We start from the raw sequence: 23376 nt of genomic DNA on the forward strand, positions 1-23376 counted from the left end.
GTGCGGTTATGAACCACGGCTGCCGCTATTTAGTTTTTAAATGTTTGTTTTTGAGAGAAAGAGCACGTGCCCATGAGCAGAGGGGTCGGTGGGGGAGGGACAGAGAAAGAGGGAGACAGTTTAACTCACAGGCTGTGAGATCATGACCTGAGCCCCCAGGTGCTCCTCCGTGGCTGTTCTTCAGTCTGGATCTTTCCTTCACACCTGCAGTAGTAGCCGGGAGCTCTGCAGTTCACCGGCCGTCCAACGAGGGAACGGGGAAGAGCAGGGCCCCTGGGTGGTGGGTCTCAGTACTGACAGCCATACTTTCCCTGCCCCTGTGTTTCAGCCTGCCTTGGGGAGGGGTCCAGGGGGGAGGGTCACAGTCAGGTGGTCGTGACAAGGCCCATCTCTCTGAAGGTCAGAACCGCTTCCCCGGCTGCCGCTGCAAAGCCCAGTGCAACACCAAGCAGTGCCCGTGCTACCTGGCTGTGCGCGAGTGCGACCCCGACCTGTGTCTCACCTGCGGCGCGGCCGACCACTGGGACAGCAAGAACGTGTCCTGCAAGAACTGCAGCATCCAGCGGGGCTCCAAGAAGGTAGGCCCGGCCCCCGCTCTGCGCGCGCTCGCGACCAGCGAGCAGCTGGGTTTCCTTCTGGGAACGCGTCCTTCCCTTACGGTGGCGTCCTGCGAACCAGTAAGTGCTGCCGAGCAGCTCTGGAAGGCCTCAGATGTAGAAGAGGAATTTTTCTTTTTTCTTTTTTTTTTTTAATGTTTTATTTATTTTTGATACACGAGAGACAGAGCAAGGGAGGGGGAGGGTCAGAGAGAGGAAGGAGACACAGAACAGGAAGCAGGCTCCAGGCTCTGAGCTAGCCATCAGCACAGAGCCTGACGCGGGGCTCGAACCCACGAACGCGAGATCTGACCTGAGCCGAAGTCGGAGGCTTAACCGACTGAGCCACCCAGGCGCCCCTAGAAGAGGAATTTTTCTAGCTGCCTCTAAAACTAGATCGTTTCCATGTAAGGAAAGGGTATCTATTCTCAGAATCTAGAGCCTTGATTTTCTCAGATACTCTCCAAGGCTCCTACTGTGCCAAGGGAAAGGAGCTGGCCGGACTCCTTCGCCTTCTTCAGGGACCTCGGGGACCTCACAGCAGGACCTGCGTTACTGAGGCCCGTGAGAGACACCGGGTCTTTTAAGCGTAGTAACCAGGAGGTTTATTACCGAGAAGAAATGGACAGCATCTACTTGGGCAATTCTGTATCTTACTGTTTTAGGGCAGGTAGATGATGGGTTTCTTCAGTTAATTATTTGTAAAACAAACTTAAAAATTAACATCAGCTGTTAATTTTGTGAAGGAGAACCCCAAGCAGGCTCCATGCTCAGTGCACAGCCGGCACTCGGGACCCGATCCATGACTGTGCCGGCATCAGTAGTTGGATGTGTGACTGGGCCCCCTGGGCTCTAACAAGGCCGACACTCGGGTGACACACAGCAGGCCCTGCTCGCAGTGCGTCATGTGTGGACTTCTTGTCCGCAGAACTCCAGGAGTTCTGAGACTCCCTGACCCCATGTCAAGAAAGGAGCAGTAACCCACATCCAGGTGGTCATGGCTCGAGTCACCCGGGAATGTGCGGGCAGCAGCACACCTCCGGGTCTCGAGGCGTCCTGTTCAGAGCAGTGGCAGCAGCTTCATATTTTGGCTGTGATGGTGTCAGGTTGGGCAGTTCACATCCTCGACATCTGGTGGATGTGCCACCTTTTAGCTCCTCATACAGAGAACATAGATACCTTTTACCGACTGGACTTCATCTTGCTTAACGGTGTTCCCAAAACACGCCCACCGGTTTTGTGGTTCCTCCGCGCTACGGCAGCACCGGAGGTGGGGGGCCTCGACGGCATCGCTTCAGGACGGGTCCGAGGACTTGGAGCGAGGCTGCAGAGTCGGGCGGTGCTCCAGCTCTGCCCTCCTTTGATCACGCGATTGCGTGCGCTGCTTCTCTAGCACCTGCTGCTGGCGCCCTCCGATGTGGCAGGCTGGGGGATTTTCATCAAAGATCCCGTGCAGAAAAACGAATTCATCTCGGAGTACTGTGGGGAGGTAAGGCGCGGTGCTGCGGGCGCGGGCGGGACTCGCGTCGTGTGGTGACTTGCCTTCCCCTGGGGTTGGTTTCATTGGACAAGTCTGTGGGGTTTGACTAGACACGAGGTAGTAAAACTACACCTTTTCAGCTTGGACTTAGCTCCTGCTGGTGTGTTTGGCCTGCCCGGTAGGTAGACTGCGTTAGGCCTTGTTGCATTTAGCATCTGGGGACAGGGGGACAACCAGAGCTTCTCGCTGGAGAGGCTACCCTGCTTGGTCCCCAGTCTGACTGATAAAGATCTAGAAACATCACATACCTCTGTAGCGGCCAAGAGGGAAGAACCACTAGGCTGGCATCATTCTGGAAATAACCCTCTGAGTTTATATTTTATATTCAGTGAAAGACCTTTGCTAATCCCTTTCTCCAAGCATGATTCCTTTCAATGAGGAACTGTTACTTCATTGTTGGAAACATGCGCGTGTAGACTGAATGGGAGAGAGCAGCGGCCGTAGCTGGTTAGGTCTCCCCAGGAAGGACGGGCCCGTAACGCCCCCTGGGAGCCTGGATCACCCAATCCAAAACCACCTTGTGCCTTTCTTGTTAGATTATTTCCCAAGATGAAGCTGACAGAAGAGGGAAAGTGTATGACAAATACATGTGCAGCTTCCTGTTCAACTTGAACAATGGTAGGTTGGAGGGGGAGGGCACCTGCGAGCCAGGGGCCCCAAGCGTCCTGGGGGCTGCCGGGAGCATCTCCACCTCACTTCCCGGCGGCGGGGGTTTCTCAGCGCTGGAAACGGGCTGTCCTTGATGCTGCGGGGTGGAAGCCGGTCTGAGCCGTCTGCCCCCCGGGGCTGCTGGGGCACGTTCTGCGGGGTGCCTCGGGTGGGGAGTCCACCAGGGAAGGGGCAGCGTCCTGCCTGCTTGTTCTCAAAAGGCCTGTGAGAATGAGGCAGCTGCTTTCTAGATGCGTTTTCTGGGTGGTGAACACGAGGCAGGGAGGGGGGTACGCTTTGCCCCCGATGCCTTCAGAGTAACTTTGCACAGAAGCAAGTAGAAGGTCTTTCTGGGAACATGTTCCACAGGCTGTTGGGGGGGGGGGGGGAATGAAAGAGGAAATGCTCAATCTTGAAGTTAGGAATTTGGGTGCCATTTTTGGCACAAGCCAGCCCTGAACCCCTCTGACCCACGGCAGCTCCGGGACTGTAGTAACTTCATGTTTACCAAGTTAGGAAGGAAATTGTTCACCAGATTGTTTTTTCTTTCTCTTTAGATTTTGTGGTGGATGCAACCCGCAAGGGTAACAAAATTCGTTTTGCAAATCATTCAGTAAATCCAAACTGCTATGCAAAAGGTAGGTGCTCATGGAATCAGCATTCCCACCAGAACCCCCTTGCAGACCAGTGACTGTGAACTTGAACAGCCCCGGGACAGAGGTTATGTGCACAAGGGAGACCTTCCCTGGGAAATGTCTTCATCCAACTCACCGACCTCAGTGTGCATGTCTCTTTCCAGTTATGATGGTTAACGGCGATCACAGGATAGGGATTTTTGCTAAGAGAGCCATCCAGACCGGCGAAGAGCTGTTTTTTGATTACAGGTGAGTAACCCTGTATTTCTAGCGGGGCCTCAGGGCTTTTTCTTCCTGGACTCAAAGCTGTGGGTGAAGCCTGGCTTTGTTGGTCTTCCCTTTAGTTTTGGTACATTATTTGTCAGGGGCGTGGGTGGAGTGTTAGACAGGGAATGCTTACTTCTGAAATACAGGCATGCCTCGGAGATCTTGCGGGTTTGGTTCCAGACCACTGCACCGAGTGAAGCCCGATCCTCTTGCTGGTGGGAGACTTGCCAGACAGGGACAGCTGCCAAGTGGGGTTCTTAATTGCATCTAGAACAGTGACTCCTTTCCAGAAGTTTTGTCGCCTTTGCCCAGATCCATCCAAGGAACCACAAGCTGTCGCTTGTGAAATGTGTTCACATCTAGTAGTTAAAGGTCACCATGGCGGCCTGACCCACAGGAGGGGTGTGGTGTCCACAGGCATGAACACAGCAGTCACCTTGTCAGTCTTGGCACAGCTCTCCGGCGTGACTGGGTGCGCTGGCCGTGAGCAGTCCCGGTGGGAAAGGACCCCTTTTGCTGAGCGGTAGGGTCTACGGCCAGCCTCCGCTGTTCTGTGTAGGGAGCGCAGGCGGGGCCGACCTCGCCCGGCTCCCAGGGGTCCTCGGGGTTGCAGGGTGGTCGCTGGCCTCAGCGCCTTGGAAGCGTTGAGGCCTGGCACGGACTCCTCTCTGTCCGGGACGGTCCTGGCCGGCACCTCCCACAACGGCTGGTGTGTGTAGCGCAGGCCCCTCGTCAGTGCTCCCAGCTGGACCTGCTGGACACCTTGGCGCTCGCCTGGCCCCTGCTCCTTTCCCTGAGCTTCAGGCTTCCCCTCTGCAGCCCCCTCTCCTCTCTCCACCTTCATGGTATTGAAGAGTTAGGGCCCGGCTCTGGCGTCAGGGAACGTGTGGCGGCCGGTGGATCTTCTGGAGGAAATGGCAGGGATCTGGACAGGCCAGCAGGGGGGGAGGGGGGGCCATGCTGCCTTCTCACTGTCCGTGGGGTCTCCGGAGGAGCGCTTTTCTTTTCCTTCACGAGCTTTTCCTTTGCATTCACATCCTGGCTTTCAAAATGCCTTCCTCGCTGAGCTCAGTCATGTCTAGTTTTTTTATGAGAGAGAAACGCATGACCCTTCTTTTCACTTGCACACTTCGGGGCTGCCCCGACTTCAAGATTGTTGCATCTCAGGGACTAGGGAGGCCCGAGCAGAGGGGGAAGGGCTGGTCAGACCACACGGGATGTGTATCCAGTAAATCCAGCTTCTCCTGGGGGTGCAGATCGTGATGCCAGGATCACGAGTCACCTTATCAGGCCTGATATTGAGAAAGTCTGGAATATTCCAACAATGACCAGATACGCCAGATGTGGAAAAATGGTACTGACTTGTTAGATGTAAAGCTGCCACAAACCCAGAGAGTAATGTTTGCAAAGCACATTAGAACGAGGTATGCCTGTATGGTAAGGATGGGGGCAAGCCCCAATTTTCACCCCGCTGGGAGGGTGGGCCTGGTCCTCCCCGGGCTTCCTGTAGGTGGCGTTTTCTAAAGTAAATGTGCTCACTATTCACAGTGTTCTGCACATGCTTTTCCGGGAGGTTCTGCCATGTTTAGCATCAGTGCATTGAGAGCGATGTCATTCTTTTTAGCGGCAAAGCGCTTATTACATTGTCAGTGTTCCATGTTGGAATGGTTAAGGTGCTGCTGGCCACTGTCCTACCTGCTGGCCATCCGGCTCTGGGGGGTAAACTGACAAGAGCGTGTATTTAGATGCAGACGACTGCGGGGCAGATAAGTCCTGGGGCTGAGGCTGTGGTGCTGCCGGCAAAGCTGGGCAGAGTAGAACCACTTAGCGAGGTGCCTGTGGCACACAGCCCCAGGGTGCCCCCTGCCTCGGGGAGGTCAAGGCAGCCGCTCTCCCCCACCCCCCAATGGTGCAGCATCCTGGGCTTCCTGGGGGGAGGGGGGGCAGGAACCCTCAGAGCCACGGCGCTCCCCGTGGGCGTCCTGTCCCCCGAAGGGGCTACAGCTTGGCCTGGTGCTAGGCCGTCCGTGGCCCCCTCTTGAGGGGAGGGCTGTGCTCACAGGTCTGTCCTGTTCTCAGAGCAGAACCCAGAGACCCAGTGCACAGGGCCCGGGAGGTGGGTGCAGGGGGGGCTCGGTCACCCAGGCTGGTCACTGCTGCTGCTTGCTGTTTCAGATACAGCCAGGCGGATGCCCTCAAGTACGTGGGCATCGAGCGAGAGATGGAAATCCCTTGACATCTGCTACCTCCTCCTCCCCCCTCCTCCTTTCTGGAACAGCTGCCTTAGCTTCAGGAACCTCGAGTACTGTGGGCAATTTAGAAAAATTAAATGCAGTTTGAAAGTCTGAATTTGCAAAGTACTGTAAGAATAATTTATAGTAATGAATTTAAAAATCAACTTTTTATTGCCTTCTCACCAGCTGCAAAGTGTTTTGTACCAGTGAATTTTTGCAATAATGCAGTATGGTACATTTTTCAACTTTGAATAAAGAATACTTGAACTTCTGCCTGGTATTGTCATTGGTCGTGCAGCGTTGGCAGCTGGGGGGGAAGCACACGCACCGTGAACTCTGGGCGTGTTGGACAGGTCTTTCCGAGAGTTCGGATTTAAATGCTGCTCCCTGGGAGTACTAATTTGCCCAGTTATTACAGACCTCTGACGTGACCAGACACTGGCATCACGGGGCCAGGCACATGGAGGCATCGGCACCTTGCTCTCTGGATAAAGTCAGAGGCAGACGAGGTGGCCATTCAGAAATCCATAGCGTGAGGAGAGTCCTACCTGCAAAAGGTGAGGGGTAACAACCACACCAGAGTTATTCCTTTAAAAAAAAAAAAGGCTAATAAACGCCCCCCAAAGTGTCCAGGAAATGGGCGCTTGCCTTGGGCTCTGGCAGCTGCAATCCATCCATGTGGTCCTGTTGCCCTTTCTGGAATTAGATGCCCTTTTAGTTGATTTACACAACGTGGTATTTCATGTGAAGCTTAATTCCGTCTTCCCTTCCCAACCACGCAAACAGCGACAAGCCTGGCCACCAAGGCGGCAGCCCTCGCCACGCCAGTCCTCAGAGTTAATTTGCCATTTGGCTTTGACAACAGGAACACCTGGCCTTGGCCGCGTGTGGTTCGGGAGGACGCGGACCGGTGGGCTCACAGCCCCCGTGTCCAGGCTGTGGCTGCCGGGCCCACGCAGGGAGAGTGCGGTGCTTGCTCTCGCGCTGCCGCGTCTCCCCCTGGGCCCCGGCCGTGAGTGGAGCCCGTTGGGGACAGCGCCCCGTCCCGCGTATGCACAGCCGGGAGCAGAGCCTGGGGTCCAGGGACGGCCTCACTCAACACACCAGCTGCCCAAGGCCATCACCAAGACAGAAGTTGTCACGGAGAGCAGGGACTTCTGAGCACTGAAAGGCGCTTCTCCGGTGTCCTGATGGCGGCGTGGTGAACACAGATCCTCTGAGCACAAACATGGGCCAGGCGGGGTTCAGGGTGAGGCACACCAGGTATTCAGATTCAGAGCTGGGACGGAGGAACGGGAGAGGGAGGAGGACCCACGTGGACCGTTCCGAAAGCATGACGACAGGCAGACAGTAGGGTGCCTGCTGGCCAGTGTCTGGTCCTTCTAGAGCTCTTGCCCACTGGCCATAACCACAGGCAGATGGCCCCGCGCTGTAATGACGGTCCCCACCCGCGTCTGGGGGGCCCCTGGCCCACCCTGACCCTGGCAAATCTGAGGATGCCATGAGCAACCGGTTTGTCAAAATTACTTCCAACCCATATTTAGTAGCTTCTCGTGAAAATGTGCAAACTACAGTCCCATCTCGAAGCTTATTTTTCAATATTGTCCTGGTTTATTCAGCCTCCAGCCTTCACAATATCCATTCAGTGACTGACTCCTGGTTTCCGCCTCTGCCAAGATGACCTGTAAGGGGCCTTGTCCCTGCCAACTGCCAGTCACACAGGGACCAACCAGTCATGGAATTTAAACTCGCAGAAAGGTTCATTTTCAGAGAACCTAAGTATGCCGTTGAAAATTTTATGAGCTTTGGGCTCCTGCTGGAAATTGCGGAAAACGGTGGCTTCCGCCGCAGCCCTCTGTCACTGATGCTTCCGGTGAGGGTGGCCCAGGGGGTCAGGCAGGCAGAGCTGACGAACTAGAACCTCCCTGAAGTCGCCTGAAAGTCCACACTCCGGTGTTAGAGCAAGGTCCGTGTTTGGTCTGCCACCGACCAGGGCGTAAGCTGGTTGACAGTCTGGTCCCCAAGACAACCCCGGCCTGCAATTCCCAGGACAATGGCCTTCGCCAGAAGGGGATTCCGTTCTGAGACTGTGGGGAACCCGGAGTTCTCGTAGAGGCTCAGTGGACACCGGCGTCCAGCACGACACGGCCATCTGAAAATTCTTGTCAGTGCAAATTGTTTTTCTTTCTTGTATTTACTTAAATTCACATCTGGTGACTAGAGGTATTTTAGGTGGCAGGTACTCCCTGCTCCTCTGTGTGCTGGTCTCCCCTCACCTGCGCCTCTCAGGGCCTGGGCCGCAGCATTCCCGGCCACTGTCCCCAACGGTGCCGACAAGGGACTGGCCGGCAATCTGTCTACACAGGCACGTGTGACCATGGCTCCCACCTAGGAGAGCCCGTTAGACTCACAGGCTGTGGGCTGCGGCCCTACCTTGTCTGTGTCCTTCCTGGGCGAGAGGACCTGGAAGTGGTGGTGTTCCTTCAACCGACAGCTGTGTGGCCTCTCCTCGGGGCCCTTCAGGACACCTGGGTGTCTCCCCGGGAGCAGCTTTGGTCATCCGCTCCTGGGAGAGAGGCAGTTGGTCAGCGCACACAGGAACTGGATGGCGGCGGGGCTGGGCGATAAAGTCAGAGCTTGGGGCTCATTCCTTCTTTCTGCGCCCAGGAAATGGGGTACACTGGCCTGATGTGGAGGAGCCCCCGGACTTAACTGCCGCTCCATGCACCTCTGTGGCCGTCCTGCGTGTCCTGTGTACCCGGGGGGGGGGGGGCCGCAGGACACCAGCACCATCTCCTAAGATCTCTCCCACCTTCCACGGGGCTCAAACAGCGTAGGAAAGGGGCTCAGTGGCGTCTGTGGCACAAACGTCCCTGAGGCAGGTCAAGGGATGGTGGTGGGGGGAGGACAGCTTGCGCAGGGAGCCCGGGCGCCCCAGGACCCGGCGACAGGGGCCTGAGGGATCCTTTCTGCTTGGTTTCCAAAGCGGGGTGGGGGGAGGGTCTGTAAAGCTGGAAAAGCAACAATAAAGACGTGGACACTGACAAACTCTCAGTCTACTGCTACTACTTCTACCCGCTGAACCTGTAACTTTTTGTTCTAAACCTATTTTTGAGAGAAAGAGTGTGAGCAGCGGAGGGGCAGAGAGAGAGGGAGACAGAATCCAAAGCAGGCTCTGAGCTGTCAGCACAGAGCCCTAGATGGGGTTCAAATTCACAAACCGTGAGATCATGACCCGAGCTGCTTAACTGACTGAGCCGCCCAAGCGCCCCCAACTTTGTAACTTTTTAAACTAACCTGTCAGCCTGGATCCTTCCAAGAAACAGTGAGAACTTCCCTCTCACCTCTTCGGCCTATGGGACCCTGACTCAGGGTGGGTTCAAGGTGGTCTTGCTCAAGGTCCTTCTCCCAGAAGGCGGCCGTGGGGTGTTAGGCGGAGTTCCTGGTTTCTTCTGTCCCTCAGGCCAGGAAGGGACACGGCTGGGGGACCGCGGCCTAGAGCTCTGCAGCCCCTGCGACCGGACGGGTGCCGGGCGCGCTCCCCCTGCCTCTGGTCTCCTGTTCACCAGGAGGCGCGTGGAGGCAAACGCCGTCTGCCCGGCCCGCCCAGGGGTGCTCGCCTTCGGCCCCCCACCGGGGGGAGGCAGCCCTGCCGGTGTCCTGGGCCAGGGGCCGTGAGGGTGTCTTACCAGGAGGAGCCGGTGTGTCGGTCCCACACGATCCCTGCGTGCAGACAGTGGCTGGAACACGGAGGACGGGGTGGGCCTAGTGGGCGACGTGGTCCCGGCCGGGCTCCTCTCCTGCGGCCCGTTTCCCCACCTGGGAGGATGTCCGGATTAACCCACTGGGAGCTCACCGAGTGTCAAACAGAATCAACCTGTAGTTGCGTTTGCGTTCTGGTCCCTGCAGAAAGTCCTAGAATGGAACAGGAGCGCCTGGGGGGAAGGGACTGTCAGAGGTCTCACGATTTAAGACGGGAAACTCTCCGTCGGCAGAGTGCAGCCTGTCAGACTGGAAGACACGGGATTGGAAATCTGCACCATCAGCAGCTCTTTTATTTACATGTAGAAACCAGTAAAACTTAACACAAAACCAAATGCGACTTGTACAGAAATTCTTTAATTTTCTTTATTTTCACACATTAAAAAATGAAGCACACTATACAAATGGTTTTCCATAGCAGAGTACACGTGGGTCCGTTAGACTTGCTCTCAGAGGAGGCGCTGGCGACGCCGATGGCCCGAGGCCGGCGGACTGGTGTGGATGCGGTAGCATGCAGCCCTGGGGGCGCGCGCCCCCTCTTCTTAAATTAGGTTAAATGGCGTTGGTGTCCCTATGTACAGACTTGAAACGCGTCAATCCTGAGCAGTTCCGATGCGCGCCCGAGACGGTCTCGGGTTTAAACAGGGAGGTCCAGGCGGCGGCCGGCCGCTGGGGACCAGAGATGGTCTCGCTCTCTCCGCCGGGCACCACCTGCTGCGGGCCGCACAGCCAGACCCTTCTGGAAGGGTTAGGCCAAGTAGCTGTAGGTGTCCTTTTCACCATCCACTCGCTCCAAATACTCTTTCTCGATCAGAATGTCAATGCATTTCTGGACATTATTTAAATAAAAAAAGACAGGTCGTGAAAGGGGGAATGTCCCTACACTGCCCGGAGAGATGCCCCCCACCCCCCACCCCTCCACCACGGAGCGCTCAGCCTGGGGCACGTGCAGCCCGGCCAGCGCTGCCCTGGGCCGAGGCCCCTCGGTGCCCATGTCCTCGGCGTCCTCGCAGAGGGTGACTAAGGCTTCAGAGACAGCAGGGGCCGCAGAGGCCAAGACCGCGTCCTGGGGACGTCACCGGCAGGGACTGGGGGGCGGGGGGTCCTCCTGACTGTCGGGGGCTCTACACTGGCCACTGACACAAGTGGTCTCAGAGCTGCAGACTTGCTACTCTGAGCTGGGGCGGGGGGGGGGGGGGGGGGGGGGGGGGGGGGGGGGGGGGGGGGGGGGGGGGGGGGGGGGGGGGGAGGCAAGGAGCACAGGTCCTAGATAGGAGGCAGTGAGAGGGAGGCTTCTGGAATGCTGGTCACCTTCTAACTGCTGATTTGGATCTTGGTTGTACAAGTGTATTTGCTGGGGGAGAATCAGTGAAATGGGCACTTAGATTGTGTGCCACCCCGTGTACAGATTTTAATAAAAAGGTTCAAAATGAAGCCCACTTCCTTTTGGGGAAACCTAGTGCGCACACTAGGCCAAGGGCCTCGAGTTTGGGACACGCCTCTCCTCAAGTGAGGCGGCAGCTTCGTGGGGCCCCTGTACCTTGATGACGGGGACCCGGGGCTTGAACCTCGAGGACAGCTGGGTGAGCACCTCTCCGAGCAGCTGCTGGTGCTTCAGGACCTTCCGCATCTTCATGATCCTCACGATGGCCGCCTGCGCCACCCGCCAGCCACCAGGGAGGAGAGACCAGTGCGTTTCATGGTTACACCTGTCCCCAAACATTCAGGACAACTAGCCCGCAGGCTGCCTAGAGCCGTGTCTACGCAGAGGACTGTGCTTTCATAAATGGTCACAGACAAGATAAACATTAGGAGACTCTGGTCTCCTTGGCAGTGTTAATCATGTCCTGAAATCACCGCACTACTCACTAACTTGGATGGAAATTAGAAAATTAGTAATTATAGCAGGGGGAGAGATCGGCATCTTTGGAGCCACAGAAGTGGCCTCACCGCCCCCTCCCCCGACAGTTCCCGTGAACTAGCCAGGGCCCCTGCGTCCACCCACTTCCTCTGTGCCACTCGGAACTGGTCACCGTCCCCACAACCTCTCCCGAGTCCCAGCCAGCCCTTGACCCACGCTGCGTCACCGTGTGAGGGGTCTCCACCCCGTGCGGCCCCCAGGCACCTGAATCAGCAGTTTGCGGTCCTCCTCGATATTTTTGTGTGTGGTTTCCTGTTCCTGCTTCTGTTCAGTTTTCATCGGCACGTTGATATTGACCCTTAACTTCTTACTGCCAGGAAAACGGAGACGACCAACTGCTGTCATTTCCCAGGACAGGTGCTCAGGGCTTCTTTGCTTTTGACCCTAAGCAGCCTCTGCTCCCTGAGCCACGGGTCTCCACTGCCCGGCACCCCGCCCCCGTAGTACTGTCCGCCACCACCTCCGTGAGAACTTCGGCCCCCAGCAGGCCCCGGGCCGCCGCCACATGGTGGCTTCCTGCCTTGCCAATAACGGGCCGCCAGTGTCACGGGGGATTCGGTGCCTCCGTGCGCTCTCCCACATCTTGTCAAGTGAAACAAAATCGAGACACTGGGACAGACAGAGGCCCCAGCTCTCATGGCCAGCCATTTACAGAGGTGCCTCCCAGCCAGAGAAGCACCCCCCACCCACGGCAGCAGAGGCGAGCGGAAGGCGACCCGGGTCACGGGGGGGACCGAGGCCCACGCCGCGCCAGCCTCCGTCCGCAGGGGCGCTGTCCACGCGCCAGGGGACGAGCCTGTGGTCTAGAGCCCACCACTTCGTAGATTTTCCTTACTTTTTATAACCGAGATACAATTTTATTAAGGTGTCGGGCTTCAGTTCCACCTCGTCGACATTGGCGTTCTCGTCTTCCAGGACCTGCAGGAGAGCAGCCGTCACCCATCACCTCAGGACCAGGCCCCCTTCCAGCCCGACACCAACATGCACAAACATACCAGTAACTTCGACTTCAGTAAAATCTGTAGGACTTGTGCCAGAATGTCCTGCAATTAAAGAGAAAAAGGCAGGTTAACGAAAAAAATACATTTCCTTTGCAATAAAAACCACACACTCGACCTCATAGTTGATTTTCGATGAGAACACAGCAGTCACCCCAACATAATGTGCCCAGGGAGAAAGAGGTGGTGTGGAGGAGGTCCCCCAAATTCCCTACTGCCAGCGCCTACTTGTCAAAGTGAAGCCAAACCCTGTGTGGCCTTGACCGCCTTGCAGTAAACACGCCAACTGGATTATAAATGTCACAAACAATGTGATCGTGTCACTTAAACCTATGGGAACCAATCATGGTCAGCAGCGGCTGACTGCGTCCTCCTTTCCTGCGGGGGGGGAGGGGTGACCTAGGCGCCACACAGGCCTCTGGCCGACGCCTCACCTGTAAACGCACGTGGTGGGTCTCGGCCTCGTCTGTGACCCCGTGACATCGGACAGCACCACCTGCCCAACTTTAGTCCCCTGGACGACCCCACCCCCCACCTCCTACCCCGACGCACAGAACTCCCACCCCCTGCCACCTTCACAGATACCATTCTGCTCAGGTGACCAGCCCAGGCCCCCAGAGCAGGACGGGGGCACTGGGCCGCGTCGGCTGCACTTCGGAGCCCAATGGCAGGGAGTGCGCAGCCGCAGACAGCAGCCCTGTGGGGCAGGGGCTGAGGGCGGCGTCCTCCCTGTGCCTGGGGTGGGCCCGAACCTCTACCCGAGTCCAGGCCTCCTGCCGGGATGAGGGCTGAGACGGACTCTCACGTACACTCACAGGGGCAGACTCACTCTGCCACTAGAATCGGAACATTACTCTGGGCTAACTTGAAGCCTGATCAATGAACACACGCTTTCCCGAGGCGCCTGGAAGGGTTTCGGCTCAGATCATATCTCATGGTCCGGGAGTTCAGCCCCCACACTGGGCCCTGTGCTGACAGCGCGCAGCCTGCCTGGGATTCCCTCTCTCCTCCTCTGAACCTCTCCTGCTTGCTCTCTCAAAAGGAAGACGTAAACTTAAAAAATGACATTCAATAAGGCCAGTATTACCCTGTCAGCAACACCAGACAAACATCACAAGAAACTGACCAATAGTATCCCTACGAATGTAAAAATCAAGGAAATCCCAGCACACCAAGCCCAGAAGCACACAGCGCTCTACACGCGCCCAAGCGGGGTTTGACCCAGGAAGGCCAGGGTGGCAACGTGAGAGAAGCAATCACTGAAATGCGCCACATTTATGGACAAAAAGCTTATTTTTACTTCAGTAAAGCAGAAAAAGCAGTTTAACAAAATGCAATGCTCTTTCATCATGCAAAGATTAAACAGAAAAAGATTAGAAGGGAACTTTTCCTTCCTAAAGGGAATCTAAGAGAAACCTACACTCCTAGCACACTTACTAGTAACAAACCGAAGCCTCCCCCGAGGCCAGAGGCCTGCTCTCCGCTCCGCTCAACCCTGGGGGAGATTCTCGGCAGAGCGACCAGGCAAGAAGGAGAGACAAAAGGCATACAGTAAAACTCACTGTATCTGCAGATGACATGATCGTGCATAAAACAAAAACAAAACAAAAAACCCCTAAAGAATCCTCAAAAAAAAAAAAAAAAAAAGGTTCAGCCAGGCTGCAAGCTAGAAGATCAATAGGCAATAGTCGATTGCATTTCCACATCCAGAAACGAACATTTCCATCTCCGACAGTGCAAACACGACCCTCAGGAATAAACTGAACCAAAGTGCAGACTTACACACTAAACTGAACGTGAAAGGAACGCAAGACATCAGACACAGTGGAAGGCTTTCTGCCACCAGGCCGGGGACCCCCCACAGTGGCCCGCAGCCTCGAGGCACCTCTACCGCGGCAACAGCCACCCTCTTGCAGAAACGGACCGGCAGCGGGGACCCACAAGAGCCAACACAACTGTGACAAAGAACAAGCCGGAGGTCTCGGTTTCAAAACTTGCTACAAAATAAGAGCAAGCAAGGTTCTGTCCTAAAGACAGACCTGCAGACCACTGGAGATGAGCCCTCTGGTTTTCAACAGGGCAGTCCCAATCCACAGGGGAAGAAGCCTTTGACCTTGAATGACACGAAGGCTCCTTAGACATGACACCAAAAGCATACACAACAAAAGAAAAAGGGGCTCCAGGTACAGAATATATCCGGAATTCTTACAACTCAATGGTAAGAGCAACCCAAATAAAAAATGGGCATGGATAGAGGGTCTGAATAGACATTTCTCCAAAGAATATACATAAAAATGGCCAACAAGAACATGAAAAGACACTCAGCGCCATCAGTTGTCAGAGAAATGCAAATCAAAACTACCATGAGGCTCTAACAATCCTAAGAAAAGGAACACATTGGCTGGTGTGCACACGAGCTGGTGCAGCCACCGTCCGACAGCCCGCTGGCTCCTCAGGAAGTTAAACCTACTGTGACTCGAACATCCTGCACCTTGGTATATACCCCAGAAAACTGAAAACAGATTCTTACAAAAATGTGTACGTGACCGTTCCCAGCAGTCTTACTCATAGCCAAATGGGGAAACGGGCCCCCCAGCCGACGAGCGGGGACACACTGTGGTCCATCCATTTGCCGGAACGTATTTCAGCCACAGCACAGACTGAAACACATCCATGCCATCACGTGAAGCCCTGAAAACATGCCAAGTGAAAGGCACACACTAGACACCACTGATGTGAAGAGCCCAGAGCAGGCAAATCTGGAGGGGCAGGAAGTAAGTGAACGGGGGTCAGCGGCTGAGGAGGGGAGAGGATGGATGCATTCGAGAATCTGGACAGCAAGCGTGGCTGTGCGACCTTGTAAAAAACCACCTGACCGTCTACTTTACAATGGAGAACGGAGGGGCGCCTGGGGGGCTCAGTCGGTTGAGTGTCCGACTTCAGCTCAGGTCATGATCTCACAATTCATGGGTTTGAGCGCTGCCTCAGGCTCTGTGTGGACAGCCTGTTCAGAGCTTGGAGCTTGTCTTTGGATTCTGTGTCTCCCTCTCTCTCTGATCCTCCCCTGCTCACGCTGTCTCTCTCTCAAAAAGAAATTTAAAAAAAACATTAAAAAAATTAAAAATAAAAATTAAAAAATGGCAAACTGTATGTATGTGAAATATAGCTTCCTAACAAATAGGTAAAAAGACATTGTAATTAGGGGACGCTTCAGCCTAGAAGGAAAAGCTGGGTTGGAAAGAGGGTTAAGGATGGATTAAATGAACGAGCAAAAGCACGGCACGTGTGGATGTGTGGACTGTGAGACCCCGCATCGTCTCCCGTTCCCTCCCTCCCATGCTCACGAGACCGCGGAGATGGTGACTGGACACGTCACAGATGACAAGTAACGCGAAGATACCATTTTGATCTGAGTGCTGTCGGTCAACTGCTGCACAGCGTACGCGTCTTCCGTGTTGTACTGAAGCAGGATTGCCATCTGGAAGGTGGAGGCCTTCGAGGCCCCCCATGTAAAAGAAAGAGGAACAAAATTTAAATGCACGGAAAACCTCCAAAAACACTTATTTCAGAAACAAATTCTTACAAAAGAAGCAAAAACTAAAGCAGAGCTACGTGGAAGGGAACACAAAGTGTCAAGTCCACCGCAATGCAACATTCTCCCCAAAGATGTCACTGCCCACCTTTCAAACGTTAGAATAGATGGGAACTTCCTTCTACGACCTTATGTCTATGTGAATACACACTATTCACGCGGCCACGATCATTGTTGTACGCACACGTATAACACGAGAATCTTCCTGAGGGGACAAGGCCCTACCGGGAATTTCCCTCCGCCACATACACACTGGGATCCTGAGAAGGTTGCTAAAGTGATCCCAGGCCTCAGCTTCCCCCGAAGAACCCCAGCAGGAGCCCCACAGGCCTCACCACTCAGTGTTCAGTGCTGCTGAGAACACCGAGGGCCAGTATTAGCAGGAAACACTTTGCCAAAGGAAAACGGCTATTATGATAATTCAGTACAGGAGACTCCGGCTTTCTGAGCTACACAGTGTGCGTCAGGTGGGATCTGTGCCAAATGCTTAGTAACCACGTGATTTCAGTCAATCTTCACTCCCGAAGCTTAAGCGCTAGCACCCCCATTTTATGGAGAGGAAAACTGAGGCATCCGTATGTCGCCTGTCCCTCGGCAGGAAAGCTTCAGGACTCATCTGACTCTCAGAACCACACTTGGCTGGAACCTTAACTCTAGATTCTGACGCATGAATCATTATTTCTATAGTCTGTCTAATCCTCATTTAGACTAAAAAAGGTGTATTCCAAAAGAGAAATAAAACCATGTATTTCAAAATAGAAAGGTGATCTTACCTGCAAAGTATATCTATTTTTGAAGCAGTTGGTTACCAGTTCTCCTTTGGACAGCTGATACAACCACGTCAATTTTCTGCCACTGTGACGGCTGGCGTAAAAAGCTGTGAATCGCTGATAACTACGTTCCAACTGGATAAAAGGATAGCATCGTGTGGAGTAGGTCTCTCACCACAGTCTACAGTCAGCATTTCCACATAAACACACGTCCAAGGGTACAGCACGGAACGCTTATTACGTCAACGTGAAATACGGAAGGCGGGGGCATGACGCTTGCAGGGCACGCTCGTTTAGGCACAAGAGGGGAACGTGGAAACCCATTTCTAACTGTAAGGAAGTGGTTATCGCCGCTGGGTTGGGCCCAGCACCAACGAGGCTCTCTGTCCGTGAGCCAGCACGCGGGCCGGAGGCTGGCCTCCGCACACCCCACCCGGCCAAGGCCACCCCTCCCGTGTCTGCTGGGCACCAACAGGGCACAAGATGGAGCCACCCTTACCTCTGACGGCAAGGCAAACGTGCAGGACTGCTGGAAAGGCCACGACCCGGAGCTCAGCACTTGAATGCTGAAATCCACTGGGGCAGGGGTGACAGTGCAGGAACACAGTTAGTGCCACAGACTGAAAAACGCTGCCATTCAAATAAATGTGGACTGCTTCATAATAAAAAAAAAACCCACTGAATGAAAAAACTCTGCCTCACTATAATATTAAGAACTGAATATATTTCAGTTAAATGATTTTACTCCATGAAAAGCAGTAAGAGGTGAAAGAGCCAGAAACCCTTTTCCTCTCTAGAGGGGCCATTTTTCGTTTGGCTTCCAGCTCAGAGCCAGGATGTCACACGTCCGCTCTGCGGCCCTGGGGTCCGCTCAAGCACCCCCGAGCTAGCCCGGCAGGCCCCAACTCAGGAAGCAGAATCCCCAGACACAAACAGCTAACTTCAGTGTGTTTCATGAACGCCCACTACTGCGAACACACACACGCCAACACTACGAGTAACACAAACTATAAATCAGAACAAAAATCTCATCATCACCAACAGCTGACAAGTTCACTGGCATAACTGCCAAGTTTAACAATAGAATAGTGCTTCAGCTTTGGGGAAAAATGAAATTCCCATTTTTCATTTGAAAAGACATTACTGGGTAATGATGTCCACATCCTCTGCCAACATTCCCGAGAGCGCCCCGACGGTGGTGGGGGATGGGCGAGGAGGAGGGGGGCGGCCCTGAGGGTGAGTCCTGGCCCCACACTGGTCAGGAGCTATGGGGCCTTTCATTAGTTTGACTCAGTAATCTATACACCAAGTCAGTTTCTTATAATTTACGGGGGAAAAGAAAAAGGCTAGGATAGATCCCAGCTAAGCCTAAAGAAATTTATTAAATATCAAAATGTGTGGAGGCCTGAGCTGGCAGGTGCCCAGGGTGGGGCGGCAGCGCCAGCAAGCCGAAGAGCTCAGGGCTCAGCACTGGGTCCCCAGGGAGAGGCCTGTCTTCTAACTTCACACACGACTCAGGGTGGCAACAAGGAATCTGGGAGGCGGCACTTGCTGTCTGTCCATCCCTGACTTTCTGAGGAAGCACTGACCACCTTCACATGATTCTTCGCCATCCCTCTCATTTGCCCCAAAGGTCAGGGACTCCCCTAAGAACCCCGCCTGTGAACGCAGCTTACGAACTCGTCGGTACTCACAGTCTAGCGGTTCTGAATTCGTCAGGTGCTTTTTGAATTGCTCATTCAAATCTTTGCTCACGCCAATGTCTTGAAACATCCGCTGAAGTTTGGAGGTATATTCAAATCCACAAGCTTGCTGAAATGAACCCAGATAACCATCTCATTAATTTCTATTAATAGAAATATCAGCATATATAAGGGAATCTGATGGAAATCACACATGACAGACGCTTAACCGTAGGAAACCAGCGCCGAAGCTAGTAACACTGAACAACGTCTCACGGTATCTGTACGCAGGGATGCAAATCAACACACCACCAGAACCCAGTCACACAGTAAGCACTACCTGAGCATCTAAGAGCAAGGATCTTTACTAGAACACAAAGAGGACATATTTTGTTTATGGCTCTTACCCACTAGCATCGGCTGACATGTGTGTCCTCCGAACTAACCCTAACGCCCAGTGTGACGGTATTTGGGGGCAGGGTCACGGGGAAATGATTACGTTTAGATGAGGTCAGGAGGACCCTCACGATGGGATTAGTGCCTTGTAACCAGAGACCAGTTTGCTCCCTCCATGTGAGGACACGGCGAGAAGGTGGCCGTCACCAGGTCGGGAAGAGAGCCCGGACCAAAAACTGAATCAGCCGGCACCTCGACCGTGGTCTTCCCAGCCTCCAGAACTGGGAGAAGAGACTGCTGCTCAAGCCCCTGGTCTGTGGTATTTTGTGGAGGCAGCTTGAGCACAAGCAGCCAGCCAGCCACCCGCCATCTCGGCTCCAGGTGAACTATGTCTAAGACACGTGACAGCGCTTGGCAGGCCAGGAGGCACTGACACCAGAGCAGGCTGAGGGCACAGGTGGCCGAATGATGAAACAGCCGCTCAACAGTGGAGTCACAGGCTTTCTGTCCCGGAGGGTCAGGGGCGGGGCCCGGCACCGCCCGCGCTGTGCAAACCCGTTCTCTGCGGACCACCGGACCACCGACAGCCTGCAATAACTCAGATCTTTCCCAACAACTTAGAACTATTTTTGTGTTTTCTTTCAGGAGACAATTAAATTTACCTTCAACTTAGAGATCATGCTGGCTTCGGCATCGTCGCTGGCACTGTTCTGATGTACGAGTCTTTTGGCCAGCATCTTTGCATAGAATTTCTGGAACACGTCTTTATCCTCTATATACTTGAAGACCACCATCTGGTGAAGTCACCAAGAGAGCACGCTTAACGCCCTGAAGATCCCCGGCCCCGGGACACAAGCCGGCCGCCGACACGCCTGCTCTGTCTGGCCTGTGTGCCAGCGTCACAACGGCCACAAATACCACCCAGAGTCTTTAAACATTTTCGTCAACCCCTCAGATCACATGAAGTTGGTCTAGACTTAGCACTAATGAGCAAAGTACAAATGTGAAAATTAATGACTCCGTTTAGAGAGTGAAACCACAGATCCAAAGAAAAATAAACGTTCCTTTTACATGTTTCAGTTACCCTGCACAAACAGCCTTGAAAGCTGCAGATAAATGGCTACCGGGACCCAGTGTGGTTAGTAGGCACCTTACCACTTGGTTGAGTGTGTCTTCTAGCTCTGCTTCTTCTGGGTTCTTGGAACTGAAATGTAAAAAGAAGGCATACCGTTTTCCAACAAATCAGCAAAGAGTTAATCAGCAAACACCACTTAGCTAAGGTAACATAACAGAATGTGGTTGTGAACACGTGAACGTGCACTTCTGTTCAGATCAGCGCATGAAGACGGAGGCCACGTTTCCCACCCACGGCTACGTGGCAATCTTAGGCTGAAACTCAACAGAAGACACTTCTAAAATGTTACCCAGACCTTCAAGTTTTCCTTTCAGATCTATTTAAACATAAACAAATAAAAGCCAACTGCTTTCTACAATAGGCTTTAACTTTGAAAAAAATCAAAAAGGCATTTGGATTTTTTAGTGGCCTAGTCATTAATGATAATGAAAGGGTTCCAAGGGTGAAAGCACTGCCTCCCTCTGGGGTTATGTCCACACAGTTGAGGGTGGTCTTTAACAACCGACTGATTTATTCTATTCCAAGAACCAGTATTAATTGAAAGGTATTTTCAGGGTAAACAAAATCTTTTGAGGCTTTATGAGTTCCCTCACAGGCAGAGTCCCCGTAAGTTCTTATCGAATGACCAGCCACCAACCAAGCTCCGGAGAGGGGCTTCTACTAAGAAGAGGGGGCTCAGAAAACCCGCCCCCCTTCCCACGGCCAGGCCAGGCCGCTGCTCTGTGGGAGAACTTTCGTTCTGAGCTGGGGAGGAGCATGCGCTTGCAGTCCTCCCAATGGTGCTCCCCCCCACCTGCGGTCTGTCTGCTGCAGCAGCTTCAACTAGGACAGCACAGCAAGAGACTTGATGGGGGCCCCTTAGGAACAGGCAATGCATAAAAGGGACAAGTGTTCTGCCAAATGAAACAAAGGCCTACTAAGATCTGTAATTAAAACACCGAAAATGTTCATGTAACAGAGCCTAAAAAAAAAAAAAAAAAAAAAAAAAAAAACTTCAGGTCGGAAGGGGCATTCCAATTTGAAGTCCATGTTTATTCCTGGAGAGAACACCTGAATGGATCTGACTAGGGCTGCTAACTGATACACTGACCCAGAGGAAAACCCCCAAATACTCCGTTCTCATTCCCCTCGGGGAAACGGCTTTCTGGCAAAGTTTAAGAGATAGCTAGTGATCTCATCAAAGGCTTCCCCGAGTCCGTCAGGAAGGCCACGCGCTTGTTACAGGAAGTTGCATTAAGTTTGCCACCAGGAGCCATCTCCAGGAAGCTGCTATATTCTGGAGAATTCTTAGGTTTCCCTGTCTCTGCTCTGGGGGAGACTTGTTTGCAGCGTGTTTCCGGTACGCGCAGAATACGGTATTCTGTCTTTCCGCAAGGGGGTTCCGCGAGCTCTCGAGAGCTGCTTATCATACGAACATCAAAGCCGGGGCTACGTGGGGGCCAGGACGTCTGCAGCGGCACTGCCGGGGGACCTCTGGGGAAAAAGCCGAGCAAGCCTCGAGCAAGCGCTCCTGAACCGAGAGAAGCTGCCGAAGTAGACGAGACGCCGGCCTGCGGGGCGCACCAGGCACAGAGAGCCCCGCCAGGCCACGCCGCCCACACGTCCTGCCCTCGCGCCGAGCAGGGAGAGGAGCAGGGGAGAACGCTGGCGGCCGAACCATAAAGAGCACGAGGGGCCCCTGGCCGGCCGAAGGGCCTCCGATTCTTGTTCTCGGGGTGACGAGTTTGAACCCCACATGGGGTGTAGAGATTACGTAAATCAACTTAAAAAATACACAGAAAGTAGAGAGCGGCCACAGAACAAAGTCACTGAATGAAGACAGAGGCCGAAGCGCATACGAGCAAGCGCCACCGCGGCGCAGTCTCGTTCCAGGAACGGTCAGGGGGAGCCCCCGAAGCAGCCTGACCTGGGGACACAAACGGCCGGGCCCGAAGAGACGCGGGGCGCACGGGGCAGACGCTCACGTTGCGCGCCCCTTCCACCCTGCGCGCCCCTGCTGGCCCCTTCCACCCTGCTGGCCCCTGCTGGCCCCTGCTGGCCCCTTCCACCCTGCTGGCCCCTGCTGGCCCCTTCCACCCTGCGCGCCCCTTCCACCCTGCTGGCCCCTGCTGGCCCCGTGGAGCTTTATTCAGCTTAAAGGGGCCACACTGCCTGCAACGCTCAAAGGCACCCTAACACGGAGCTTATTACAAAAAATGAACTGGGCCTGGAATACAGAACTTGAGGTATCTTTTAAAGAGAATGATGAGGTATTTGAAGTATTTTCTCAAAAGGTACAAAAATTATAACACAATGTAAGTGAAATGTAATACAAAGTTTCACTCCTCATACATAAGCCAGACTTGAAATAGGTTTACTAAGAATAAAACACAATGTCACTTAATACCTTTTCTTCAACAAGGAGTCGCAGTATCGAGCCAGCAACTCGGGGGATTTACTGGACGACTGGGCCATCTTGGTAACCGCGTTGTTGTTGATGAAGCGACCGCAGGCCTGGGTGCGCACAGAACATGGTCAGAGGCCCTGGCCCGGCCGCCCGCGGCACAGGGGAGCCGCCCGCCGACGCACCCACCTTGTCCAGTGCGGCCACGAAACCAGCATCGTTGTTGAACGCCGACATCACCAGGGCGTTGTATTTTTTGTGAACATCCAACACGGTCTGTACATACATTTTGGGGTCCTCGAGTGGGGCAAAGCAGAAACAAGAGTTGGTTACTGGGGATTAAATGGTATATTAAGAGGTTACTATATAATATATTCCATAAGGTTTAGGAATTTCTTCAAAGATGTCAACGAAGATCAAGTCATAGTTCTGGTTCCATCGTCAGAACACAGAAGGCATTTTGCTTATAGGCACATAAGGAGGCCACAGAACGGATGATGCTGGGGAGGTGCAGAGTCCCACAAGGGGACTGTCACAGCTGCACTAGGAGGTCAGTGCCACCTGCACTCCCACTCGACAGGTGAGAAAACGATGTCAGGCATCGGGCCATGGGCTTGAGGGGTGGCAGTGAGGCCTGACCCCAGGCAGCCTGACTTCCAAGCCGGCACCTCCTCCAGGTCTCTGAGAAGGGACAGGGCCTGGAGGACCGGGACCAGCCAGAGCAGGGGCAGCACGGACACATGGCACCAGGGACATGTGCCAGGAGCCGAGGGTGGGGTGCTTAAATGGCTGCAGGTGTTTGCAAATTTCTGACACA

General features: G+C 54.1%; 2 protein-coding genes across 9 annotated transcripts in view; one reads left to right on the forward strand and one right to left on the reverse strand.

Moving 5' to 3' along the window:
* Positions 1-6192, forward strand: part of EZH2 (enhancer of zeste 2 polycomb repressive complex 2 subunit) — a 40327-nt gene extending 34135 nt beyond the window's left edge. For all 6 annotated transcript variants that reach the window (XM_029921931.1, XM_029921940.1, XM_029921948.1 and 3 more), the window contains 6 exons: positions 400-578; positions 1990-2085; positions 2673-2754; positions 3342-3422; positions 3584-3668; positions 5862-6192. In XM_029921931.1, coding sequence (XP_029777791.1) covers positions 400-578; positions 1990-2085; positions 2673-2754; positions 3342-3422; positions 3584-3668; positions 5862-5922 — 584 coding nt within the window. In that variant the 3' untranslated portion in view covers positions 5923-6192. The remainder of the gene's footprint in view (positions 1-399; positions 579-1989; positions 2086-2672; positions 2755-3341; positions 3423-3583; positions 3669-5861) is intronic.
* Positions 6193-10017: 3825 nt separating this feature from the next.
* CUL1 (cullin 1) overlaps positions 10018-23376 on the reverse strand; it is an 85355-nt gene continuing 71996 nt past the window's right edge. For 2 of the 3 annotated variants that reach the window (XM_029921906.1, XM_029921915.1), the window contains exons 10-22: positions 22749-22856; positions 22563-22669; positions 20197-20245; positions 19704-19835; positions 18658-18775; positions 17463-17539; positions 16967-17098; positions 16002-16094; positions 12599-12646; positions 12439-12521; positions 11808-11913; positions 11223-11336; positions 10018-10511 (exon numbers count right to left, since the gene is read on the reverse strand). In XM_029921906.1, the coding sequence (XP_029777766.1) occupies positions 10431-10511; positions 11223-11336; positions 11808-11913; positions 12439-12521; positions 12599-12646; positions 16002-16094; positions 16967-17098; positions 17463-17539; positions 18658-18775; positions 19704-19835; positions 20197-20245; positions 22563-22669; positions 22749-22856 (1248 nt within the window). In that variant the 3' untranslated portion in view covers positions 10018-10430. Of the gene's footprint in view, positions 10512-11222; positions 11337-11807; positions 11914-12438; positions 12522-12598; positions 12647-16001; positions 16109-16966; positions 17099-17462; positions 17540-18657; positions 18776-19703; positions 19836-20196; positions 20246-22562; positions 22670-22748; positions 22857-23376 lie in introns of those variants that run through there. The other variant, XR_003902450.1, reaches the window with a different exon arrangement.

This window comes from Suricata suricatta, chromosome 2 (genome assembly GCF_006229205.1).
Source record: "Suricata suricatta isolate VVHF042 chromosome 2, meerkat_22Aug2017_6uvM2_HiC, whole genome shotgun sequence".
NCBI lineage: Eukaryota > Metazoa > Chordata > Mammalia > Carnivora > Herpestidae > Suricata > Suricata suricatta.